Source organism: Camelus dromedarius, chromosome 3, assembly GCF_036321535.1.
Source record: "Camelus dromedarius isolate mCamDro1 chromosome 3, mCamDro1.pat, whole genome shotgun sequence".
Lineage (NCBI taxonomy): Eukaryota > Metazoa > Chordata > Mammalia > Artiodactyla > Camelidae > Camelus > Camelus dromedarius.
This window is the reverse complement of record NC_087438.1, coordinates 88,509,258-88,521,429: the sequence shown is the minus strand read 5'-3', so window position 1 is coordinate 88,521,429 and position 12,172 is coordinate 88,509,258. Positions and strand designations below refer to the sequence as shown.

General features: G+C 40.1%; 1 protein-coding gene across 1 annotated transcript in view; it reads right to left on the bottom strand.

Annotated features, from left to right (window-relative positions):
- Positions 1 to 12,172, bottom strand: part of CCDC192 (coiled-coil domain containing 192) — a 171,362-nt gene that overhangs the window by 138,567 nt on the left and 20,623 nt on the right. The window contains exon 2 of the mRNA XM_064478786.1: positions 11,316 to 11,441. Coding sequence (XP_064334856.1) covers positions 11,316 to 11,441 — 126 coding nt within the window. The remainder of the gene's footprint in view (positions 1 to 11,315; positions 11,442 to 12,172) is intronic.

Genomic DNA, 12,172 nt, shown 5'->3' with positions numbered 1-12,172 from the left:
ACCATCCACCCCATCCATCAGAGTACAATGATTAAAACCACCCCATTAAGTAATGTGAATTTTTATGTTTATCTCTTGTCACTGTTGGTTCTCCTGGATCTTCTCCTCCACAGCCCACACCCATATACACAGCAATTAACATTGTAGAATAGGTTTCCAGTGTCACTCAAAAACAAATTGAGTCTTGGCAACCCTTGTAGAGCTCAGGCTACAGAGAAGAGTGGCTTTATTTAAAAACAAAGACTTCCTTTGTGCTAAATGCTTTGCAGGCTGACTTGGACTAGCACTACAAACTATGAAATTTCTTGGCAATAAATAACCGGGACAAGCACTGTAAAAATGAACTGTCCTACCTGTGGAACGGGCAGGAACCCCTGTGTCTAAAGATACATTTAGGTCCCAGAACTGGATTGGTCTTATTTCAGTTTTACGGCTGAAAACAAACAGCAAATTCCTCATCCTGCCCTATCCTAGACAACAGAGACTTGTACATATTTGTACTTTTAACAAGTTATTTCCAGCCATTTCTAGGTTTATGCACATCTTAAAATAGACATCCAGAGACCTGTAATTTAGAATTATGGTTACCCCCTGTATTAGTTTGCTAGGGCTGCTGTAAATGACTAACACAAGTTGAGTGGCTTAAACATACATTTACTGTCTCACAGTTTTGGTGGCTAGAACTGTGAAATCTAGTGTCAGTAGGGTTGGTTCCTTCTGAGGTTGAGAAGAATCTCTTCAATGCCTCTTCTCTGATTTCTGGTGATTTACTGGCGATCTTTGGCATGCCTTGGCTTCTAGGAACATGACCTTGGTCTCTGCCTTCATCTTCACATGACTTTTTTTGTATGAGTCCAGATTTCCACGTTTATAAGGACACAGCTATATGGGGTTAGGAGCTCACCTTTTTTCAACATGTCCTCATTTTAACTAATTGTATCAGCAAAAATTCTCTTGCCAAATAAAGTCGTGTTCTGAGGTACTGGGAGTTAGAAGTTCAACATTTGAATCTGGGAGGGACAAAATTTAACCATGATACCCCCAAATTGGGCTAGGGCAGGGGAAGCAGGAAATACTGAGTAATAAACATTTACCTCTGAGTGAAGATAGAAATATTCACCAAAAAGTCAATTGATAATTGAAATATAAAGGTAGCAGTTCAGGAATTGAGATTCCTAAGATTCTTTTAATCTCCAAAAAAGTCCTCTAGGCCATATGAATAGACAAAAATACCAGAGAGAAAAGGAACACGTGAAGCAGTTAATCGTTGATTTGGATGTAAAGGTCAAATGCTTAGATGTAAAAGTCAGAAAGTAATAATACCAGGTTCTGAGAAATTAAAGCCAACAACTGAAGGGACCTAGAACCCATCCCTAGGATACAGCCTGTCCCTTTAAGATCTGGCCCTTTCTCAGAGCATTTTTGTGGAACAGGGCACGGATACCCCTGCTGGTAGGACTAACAGGGATCTCTCCACTCTCTTGCTTGGGTGAAATGCATTCTCCTATCCTTGAGTTTCTGTCAAGGGTCGCTCTTTCTCTTCAAATCTCTGTATGTCTGGCTTAGTAGAGGACAGTTGGATTCTTAAACCTGCTCTGTGTTCAGTCTTTCCTTTAGCATCTAGGAAACATCTGTGTACTTGTGAAAGAGTAACAGTAGAAAAGGCCAATAAACTGTTACTACTACTGTGTGAGTAGTTTAGACTTGAATATCACCTAAAGGATAGCAGGGACTGTCTGTCACTACACATCCATTCAATAACTGCAAGAGACTTACATTTATACACCTCTAAATTTAATCACTAAATTTTTCCTGAGGCTAGTAAATGAGATCTTCATTCACAAAATACATAGTCATCCAAAAATTAATCCTAGAAACAGCAGGGACTGAAAAATGGGAAGAAGAAAAACCTATTTCTAAGATACAGATTGAAGTTCTGCTATATCAAAGGATTGAAACATTCAAAAGACCTAGGTGAAGAAATCCAAATTACAAAGTATTGAGTTGAGTCCAGAGCATCCTTGGGGTAAATTGAACCTGTAGGGAACCTTCCACAGGAAAAGAATTACCTTTAACATCTAATGATTCAAACAGAAGACAGCTAGGGTGACCATAGATCATCCAGTCACCTGAAATTTGGGATCAGTCTTGAATACCACTTTTCCATTTAATTAATTACAAAATTCATCTCGTAAATATTTCGTCTCTTTCATCTCTTCACTACTAACAGGCATTCATCATTTCTAAACTGGATTTTTGCAAGAGCCTACACACTGATATACCTGACTCTGGTCTCCTCATAAATCTGTTCTTCCCAGGAGCCTTAGAGTTTTTTCTCTGTGTGCAAACCCGAATATCCTTCAAACCCTTTAATGTCTCCCCACTGCCTGTAGGTCAAGTCCATTTGTTATACTAGAAAGAGCATGAGCTTTGACATCAAAGAGATAAACGGATGAATCCTAACTTGATTTAAGACTCAGAGAAGTCACTGTCTGCAAATCTGTTCCACGGAACATGTGGTATAATGGGAGATACAGACAAATAGACAATTACTGTTGGTGGAGGTGGGGTGGCAAAATGGGAGAAGGATTATGAGAGCACTGAGGAAGGATGTGTAACTCAAATTTGAAAGAGGAAGCAAAACATTTTGGAGTATGTGGCATCTGATTGAAGATCGGAAAGGAGTTTGTTGGGATTTGTTGCATCATGGGAAAGTGGGTGAGAAGAGGTGGTGGGAACAGAGCAAAGCAATTCGAGGCAGAAGCAGAGGGAGAGGGATACATTAATTAAAACTTGGTTCTAAGGAACACAGCGTTTGTTTTTTGGTTGTAGTGGAGAAGAGTAAGAGACAATATAGTATCTTGTAGAAATTGAAAGTGGTGTAATAGTAGTATGTGGAGGGTGGTGTAAGGTAAAACTGGAGAAACAGGTAGGAGGTTAGACCACAAAAGATTGTAAAATCTGTTAAGAAGTATAGATGTCATTCTGACAGTTAAAGGGAGCTAATTTAGGATTTAAGCAAGGAGAAATATGAGGTGTGCATTGTAGAACCTTTACTGTGGCTGTAGTGTTGAGGAGCCATTAAACAAGCCATTAAATATAATGAAAGTAAAGTAGGGAGAAGTTTCTGCAGTTGGTGGCCTGGACAAGGACAGTAGTGGTGGAGATAAGGAAGATGGATTGAGGAACTTTAAATGAGAGGCATCATTCATAGTACTTAACAATTGATTGGATGTGTGGGGTGAAGAAGAGAGAAGAATCAAAGCATCACAGATTTCTGATATGAGCCACAGGGTGGCTGGTGGCACACATCCCTGCCCTAGGGGATGTGGGAGAAGGAACAGATTTGGGTTAGGAAGCTAATGGCTAGGTAGAGCTGAGTTGTGAGAACCTTGGTGGAGCTATTCAGGAGGTAGGTAGGTATTTCAGGTCTTGGGTCAGGAGGAAGATCAGGACTAATGATGATGAAGACTTATTTCTTCTTGGTAGATTGTGTGCTTTAAAGGCAGGCCACCAAGAAAGAAGGTATAGGAATAGCAGACAAGAGGGCCACAATCTCACAAAAGAACTTTCATCCTTTATAAAACGGGAATACAAATTTTAGGGCCGGTGGGAGCTAACACGTATGGGAGGACCCAGCAGAATGCTTAGCTCACAGCAAGGACTCAATAAATACTTCACTGAAGGAATAAATGAGTAATTGAACAAGAACATATACCTAATCTACTAATTTCCTTGTAGAGATTAAGCAAAGTGAAAGTGAGTTTGCCATCTCAGAGAAAATCTTACGAAGAAAATGCAGGTTATGCCCAGGCAAAAGGACACCTGCTTTTATCAGCAGAACCAAGACTTAAAAGGGGCAAGACATTTTGCTTTTTCTTAGACAAGAAAAGTCACATTTATTAGTACCCGGTCAGCTATTTGAAACTGACCTCTGTTTGATCTTGACATTTACAAGCAAAAGGAAGTCTTTAGTTATGCAACAGGCCAGAAGTCCACACATCCCGTCTATAACAACAGTAACAACAGAAGCCCATTTGTCACTGTGCTTGACTCTATTCAGAATAACACATCTCACCAGTTTGTGTTTTTTCCTTTTTCTGAGATTCCCAGTTGATGCCTAACAATCCAGTAAGAGGGTTAAAATTGACATCTGCTTAGATAGGAGTGTGTGTAGGGTGTGTGTGTGTGTGTGAGAGAGAGAGAGAGAGAGAGAGAACAGGGACTCTTCTGTTATAAAATAAACCAGAACTAAATTATTTAACAAAAATCTCAATTACTAGGTTTCATGGTGATTAGGGAACACTTTCTAAGTCAAACAAGCTGCTTGTGATTTTGTGGCATGAAAGTAGACTTCCAAATAGATCGGAAAACAAAAACTCATTCACAAAAACTCATGATTTCAGATTGGCATATCAAGCATAATTTCTGAGCATTTGCAGAAATGAATACTCCTACCAAGGGCACATTACTTATTTCAAATAAACTTGCCATCAAGGGATCCACTGTTGCATTTAAACAATGGAAAAAAAGAACCAGAGCATTTTTGGGGGCAATCTCAGTATGCAGCAAATCACTTTTAGCCACTCATACGCATGTTCAGCATCTAAAGTTTTGCTGGGTATCTATTTCTTTCTATTCTTAAACTTTAAATTTAAATTGAACGCTAAGAGGCAAATAATGGGATCTTATTTTAGAGCCTTAGGTATAAAGCAATGAATAAATTTTGATTATTAGAGTCAAACAGACTAGTCTTTTGTCTTTGTTTGCTTACTATGCTAAGTGCTAAAGGTAAAAGATCAGTTAGTAGATACATTTAATCCCTAACAACTATTGCATACACCAGAGAGGTTCACCATAGGTCTCACACTAAAAAAGGGTATTGGTAAAGGACTCAGAAGAATCAATTTAAGTTCCAGCTCAAAAAGTCACCTGCGATTTACAACCAGGATTATCTGCTAAAAATCACACCTTTAGAGTGCCATGGAATTGAATTGAGAATCCATAGAATCATGAATCTATGAATAATTTTTGACAAGCTTGTCAAGACCAGTGGGGAAAGAATCATCTCTTCAACAAACAGTGCTGGGAAAACTGGATCTCCACATGCAGAAGAACATAGAAGTTACCAGGACAAAGCAGTGTGTGTAACAGTATGGCCGAGGGGTTGGTTAAGCTAAAAGGATATTTGCTAACCTAATACCCATTCTCCCTTTCTTAATAAAAGAGTCCTCATGCTCCTGGGGTGGCAGTGTGTCCAGCTAAAAATCCATTATTTCTTAGTGTTATTTCTTAACCTCCATGAAAATAGCAGTGGTCAGGTGTATGTAGGAATTCATTTTATTGGAGAAAAGCTCTTAAAAGAGGCTGCTCAGCTGGCAGTGATCCATCCCTGTTTTGCATTTGCCTTTGCATTTGCCTTTTCTTTCTCCATGTTGTGAACTTGGACACCCGCATTACTGCACCCCCTTCTACGCTTTGTCTCTGTTAGTGCTTCTGCTATTTTTTAAGATGGAGGAGAACCTTAGAGAGATCCCAGGGGAGAAAAATAGAATGACTGCAGCTGCAGGTGCATCTTGGACCGTGAGGATGGAAGCCATGTTTGTGAATGTGTGGGAGACCAAGCCCAGAACCAAGCCTGTCCTGGGCTGCCTGTGTCCAGACTTACTTTGTATGAGTGAAAAATAGACTTATTTATTTTTTTTTCCTACTTGTTTAGGCCACTCTTACTTGGGTTGTTTGTTTTATGTACCCAAGACTAATCCTGACTAATTAACTTCGTTCCTGTGCAGCTGAAGGGCACAGAGCAAGGGTGAAAATTCTTTAGGTTTGGGTTAGGGCTGGAACTTCACTTCAGCTTAGAGGGGGAACTTTTTAGAAATGCAAATCTTGAGGTGGGACCCCAACCCAGGTCTACTGAATGGGAAATTCTGGGGGTGGGACCCAGCAGTCTAACAAGCCCTCCAGGTTCCAGTTTGGGGACCAAGTAAGTTCTTGTTCAGTGCTGCTTAACTAGGAAACTTCTTTTAAATGGCTTTGACTTGTGATCACATGTTCTAAAGAACAGGGTCTTTGAATTTTAAAAATACTTGGGTCCTATTATCAGCCTCACCTTGGGAAGATGACTTAATGCTTATAAGTCTCCTTTTCCTTATGGGGCTTTTAATAATAGTGCCCCTCATAGGGTTCTTGTGTGGATACAGTGAAATGTCTATCAGTCTAAACATAGTACCTGGAACACTATAGGTGCTTAATAACTATTTGTTTCTCCACTCATGGCCTATACATTGTAGGGCTCTGGTACCAGAGATGTACTTCTATAGGATGTGAACTTAGACACCCCCATCACTGCAGCCTTTTTCATGATTTGTTTCCATTATTGCTTCTGCTATTTTTTAACATGAAGGAGAACCTCAAACAGAAAGATCCCAGAGGAAAGAAGAAAGGGAAAGGAATTGTCTTTGAATATATAACATAATCGGTCAAGTTTAGTAAAGAGTGAGGATACTGGAAGCCCCTGTTACTAGTTTTATTTTGGGCCTCTGGAATCGCTCTCATCTGATAAGGGAAAAACTGTCTAACTGGCATGTGAGCTATTAAGAAGAAGTAAGAAAAAGGCTCTCCCACGTGCTTTTTCTGAAATTTGTGGAATAAAACTACCATGTCCTTCTCCATGAAATTTCTCTGCGTTTTGAGGGTTACCAATAAATCTCTCTTTATGAAAACAAAAGAGGCAAAATTATATTGCTACTCCAAAAGATTATGAAGGATCCTTTGCTGTGTCTTGTCTATGCCTTATTCCTACCTGGAAAAAACAATAGTTAGGGGGAAAAAAGGTCATTTTCCTCACCAAGTTTCCCACCTCCTCGGTCTTGCTTCAAATCAGGTTATTTCTTTCCCAGCTAGGTTTTAGACCATACTTAATACACAGCTAATATTTTGCTAGATATGGTGTCCAAAAAATGCCTGAAGCTAATTCGACTACATAATTATTACTAGATTCACCTCCTTGGTGAAAAAATGATCACAGATTTCCCCTCACTTCCCAGTTTCTTCCCCCTCAAACTTCTGAAAGACCAAATACCAGCACTGCCCATTCCGCTCCCAGTCTGGGCAAAATCAGAGAGTGGGTAGAAACAGACAGAAGACTTCAGAGATGAAGCAGAAAGAATGAATGTTAAAGTACTAAAGTGTCTTTACCAAGCCAAGGACTGAGAAAGGAGAGAAGAGGAAGCTGGGTAGGGAAGAAGCCAAGCAGCATAAGGAAGCCGGGGTGGCGGGGTGCTTTTCCTGCTCAAAGACTAGAAGGTTATGTTGCAACTGGGTGTCTTTCAAACACTTTGAGAGATCCCAGTTAAAAGTGAAACTTCTTAAACCTGTACAGACACACAGACACACACACACATGCACTAGCCCATGACACGTGACTCAGAGAACCCCTCAGTTCTGAGTACTAGAAGGAGCAGAGATAACTGAACAGTTTTTGAGAAACTGCTGAGAGCCTGGTACACTTAATTTGATCCTCATAACAGCCCTATGAAACCAGTGTGTTTATCCCCTTCTAGATAAGACAGCTGTGTCTCAGAGAGGCTGAGTGAGTTGCTCAAGGTCATAAAGCTAGCAAGCAGTGGGGCAAGAGCCTGCACTCTCCTGGGTCTGCTGCTGGGAGCGGGGAACCAGAAGCCAGTGATGAATGAGAGACATGGGCCAACACTGTTGCCAGAGAAAGTGCCTCAGAAACTGGCCTGCTGTGGCCCTCTGCCCTGGGGGAATCTCTGGATCTATGCTCCAGTGTGACACTGGGTTTTCCTGGCACTTTCTTAGCGCGCGCGCGCACACACACACACACACACACACACACACACAGCTGTGGAATTCGAGCACAAAAGTGTAGGATCCCTTTGCTGGTGTTAAGTGGTAAACTGCAGCTTACCAGAGCCCCTTTCTTTGTCCCTCCTGTGTGCGCTGGGGATAGAAGCCAGCACACAGTCTAAAACTGCATTTTATGAGTTTCTCCTGAAACCTTTTTACTTCTTACCACTTTTCTTTCTTTCCTGCTCTTCCTCCTAGTCCTCTTTCAACTACCTAATTTTCTAGGCATTCTCTTCCACTGATCTTAACCTATGGGAAATATAATCAATTATTTTCTTTAGGAAAACTTAGCAATATTTTGAATTATTTACCATTACTCTCTAGGACAAGAGTTGGAGTCTCATGACCCTTTCCCTCTCTGGCCAGTTGCTTTGCTGAGCACTTACTTCTTACAACTGTGAACAGGCCAGATTAAAAGTCTTAATTGTAAATTACCCTGATCTCATATTTCTTTTATTTTGATACTAGTGACACGACTACAGAGAAAGAAAGAGTAATTGTTAGCTAGGGGGAGGCCAACAAAGAACTCTGTTTACTGTGTGACCTCACAGAGGAAGTGCCACCCTCTCCTGATTTCCTCACTGTTCTAATTTCTCCTTTTTCCTGGTGACTCATCAGAGACCTTGCTGGAAGGGATCCTGGAAAGGTTCAGTTTAAGTAAACTGAGGCCCGGGACCAACAGATGCTTAGTGTAGATGAGCCCCTGGGCATCTCTCTTGAGTTCATTCCATGTGCAGCTCTAAGAGGCAAAGCCAGGAGGTAAGAATTTGGCTAACATCGAGATTTACCCTTTTCTCAAAGACTGGTTACCATACCATGACCTTCTACCCCTGAGTTCCAGCCCAAATCTTTGTCCTCGACATTTCCTCTGCTCTCCCCACTCGTTTCTAGCCCACCTGGCTGGTGGCCAACCACAGTGCTGACAAAGTGATTGGGATTTCCAGTGTACACCAGCTAGCATTCCCCCCACCTTTGTGACAAATCCTAATCAGTGGTATTTAGAAGAAGCCTTAGCATATGTACATGTATACCAGAGAAAGTATTCCTTCACACACACACACACACACACACACACAAACACACACAAATGGTCTGTAACAGTAAAGTTTTTTTTTTTTTGCAACCACTAAGTGGCACAGCCTGGTAAGGAAGACAGTGGCACCCAGTGGACAAACGTTTGATTGTCTGAGACAGGTGCTCCACTCTGAAATATCTCATCTCTTAGTCTTCAGAAAGGTCATGTGCTCCCTGTATAGTTCCCTATCTTTCTGTTATCATGTTTTTGTTTTTGTTTTTTTTAAACATCTACTAGATTTAAAAGCAGAATGGGGAGGGGAATGTTCTTACAGTTTTTCTCTCTTGAAGAATAAGACTGAACTGAAACAGTAGAGATGGCAAAAATTTCAGGATTAAATCCTTTGAGAACAGTGTCTGTGTGTGATTAACCTGTTTCAACAGTAACGGTGGAGACTAAGCCAAATCGAACAAAATACTCAGTTAAAAACTTAATATTGAAAATGCCGTTAATGTGCTTTTAAAAAAAAGACACATTAAATTCTCCTTTTCCTCATGCCTTTGCCAACTTCCAATTAAATTCACGTGGCTATGCAAATTTGGCAACTGCAGAGGCAAGACTTCAGGAAAATAACGCACACAGACCCTGCAACTTAATGCTTTCTGCAGTCTGTCTGGGAGCTGTACAAACACCCATTCTCACTCTCCAGCTCTTAGAGTATTTCTTCTGGTCATGAGCTACTTGGGTAGAAAAGCTTTACTTATCTTTCTTCCCCAAACACCTAACTAGCATCTTACTCATGGTAGTTACAAAGAAGTTGAGTGAAATCCAGTTTCCATTTTCTATAATTAATCTGCTAAATGCTGAAAAAAAAGTATCTCATTGTTTGATGTTACATAAAGGGATCATCCAGTTAAGAATCTTAAATATTAAGGGCTTTTTGCATTGGATAAAAATATTTTCTAAAGAACAAAGGGGATGAATAACTTTATGGGGGAATTGAATTTTATTGATTTAAAGCATTAAAATCAGTACAGGCATTCAGTTACAATACAAACATGTATCTTCTTAGTGCAATCTTAATACGAGCAAGTGTGCCCTCTTTTAGTTAGCTATTCAAAATTTCTTCCAGGTTTGCAGGCTCTGAAATTCTTAGTTTTAATGCTTTGAAATCATACTTCATGTTCATCTTTACATTCTTTTTAATTCATAATTTTGCCACAGCCTGAAGCTTGTCTTTTATTTGTTTTAGAGTAAAGACCAGCTGGTAAGCTAGGGTTATTGCATGCGGATAGATGGAAACTCTCTCCTATGAGTCTGGGCCTAGGGCAACATCCTTTGATTAACTGACCTATGGCCCCGGGCGACTGCTTGCATCTCTCACGTCTAGGCAATCAGCAGTAAACACATCCCAAAGTACGAGATGCACTTTGTTTTGTACAACTGAAAAAGAAATGGAGGCTGTTTGTGTGTGTACCCTACATTACGTGTTAATTGTACTTCTTTTTCTTGTAACACAAACATCTCCCCACCCTGGTTTCTGTAAACATTCGTATAAAATCCTGATGCAGTCAAATTTTGTTCTATAGGCCTATGTTATTAAAAAAAAAACAAAAACCCTCAAAATCCTTGTTTAAAAGTTTGTAAAAATATATTAGTCAAATGTCTGAATCCATGATAGATCAGTAAACATTTGTAACATTTCAGGGCCTCTGTCCTTTTTCCTCCACTGACTGCTAGCAACAGTGAGCACTGGTGCCCTGGGCTATAGGAGGACCCAGACTTCCAGTAGCTTTGCTCTCTGCCAAGCCCCGCTGCCTGTGGGGAAGGGCAGCAGTAACAGTGGGATCTGCATCAGGCACTATACTGTTTGCCAAGTGTAATCATGCTGAGAAATGGTCTGCGCTTTACTGATATCCACACTCCGTGTCTGAAATCAGAGAGCTCGTGTGTATGCACATGACCTGTAAAGCAACCTGACTGCCCAGAAGAGGCTACTCTCCCACCTGTGACCTGCTTTGCTTCTGTGAGTTTCAAAACCCAAGAGCTAAGTATTGGGTTTTGAAACTCTTTTCACCTAATTTGAGAAAGTTGCTCCTGTATGGTTCCTCTGGGTTTTATTTTACTTTGGAGCTCATCTGTTTATAATGCAAATGTTTCACTTATTCAGAAATCTACTTGCTTAAAGATGGCTTTCCCAACTCATGGGCTGTGGTGAATGAAAATCAAAATATAAATGTGAAAGGAATTTTAAAGGCTGGAAAGGTCCATACAGATTAAAGTAATTATTGTTATACCTAAAATTAATGAAATGCGGGTGTGTGTATGTGTATCAGTAGGTACAGAGATTGAGACACGTATTTAGATTTACCCTTGCTCTGCTGCACAGCGAGGAACATACATTTCCAGTCCCAGTGGCAGGTATTACCTGTTCAGATAAGGCTTTAGCCTTTTCTTCTGCTTCTTTTAGGCAAATCTCCAAGGAATCCAGTTGTGCCAAAGTAAACGCCATCTGTCCGGTTTCCAGGGACTCCTTCTTTAAAACAATGATCAAGTATTAGTCTTTGACATGGGTCATTTCCTGAGCATATCTTAAACAACTCTGTGGACTAAGGATAGGCTGAATAAACTCACACAAATCACCTCCTTTTCTTCTTCAACATAGTAATAAAACAATGAAATGTTTCAAAAACAATAGTGTTATTTAACAGTTCACAGTCTAAAGGCTAGAGTGAAAAAATTCATAATAAATTATGACAATGCACAACTTTTTTTAAAAAGTAGAATAAAATGCCCATGTTTAAATCTGATTAATTGGCAACTTTTATTTTTGATACAAACAGAAGTTTTCTTCAAGAGGTTAGAACCAAAATTTCACATTCCCAGTGAGAGATGTCACCTAGAATGCCTATGTTGTTAACATTTTCCTGGATCTTGGGGGACATAGTCATTTGAACTCAGAGAAGCTCTTGTTTCCTTTCATCATCACCCTCTTATCACAAGTTCCCTTAATGCAAAGATAACACATGGTTTATAATCAAGTCATTCTTCCCTAGAACATGGCTAATGTGACTCAAATCAGCAATGTGTAGAGCTTGCCTCTCAGAATTGTTCTAAAGTTGTTCTTCCTTATCTGCAAGTGGAAGAATATGCAAAATTGGTATGGAAATATCAGTTACCTGCACTCTGGGACTAGAGCACTTCCTGACTGTTCTTTGGCTATTGTGACAATTAATAATGACACAGCAATACAACAACTTAAAAAGAAAACCTTATATGTACTAG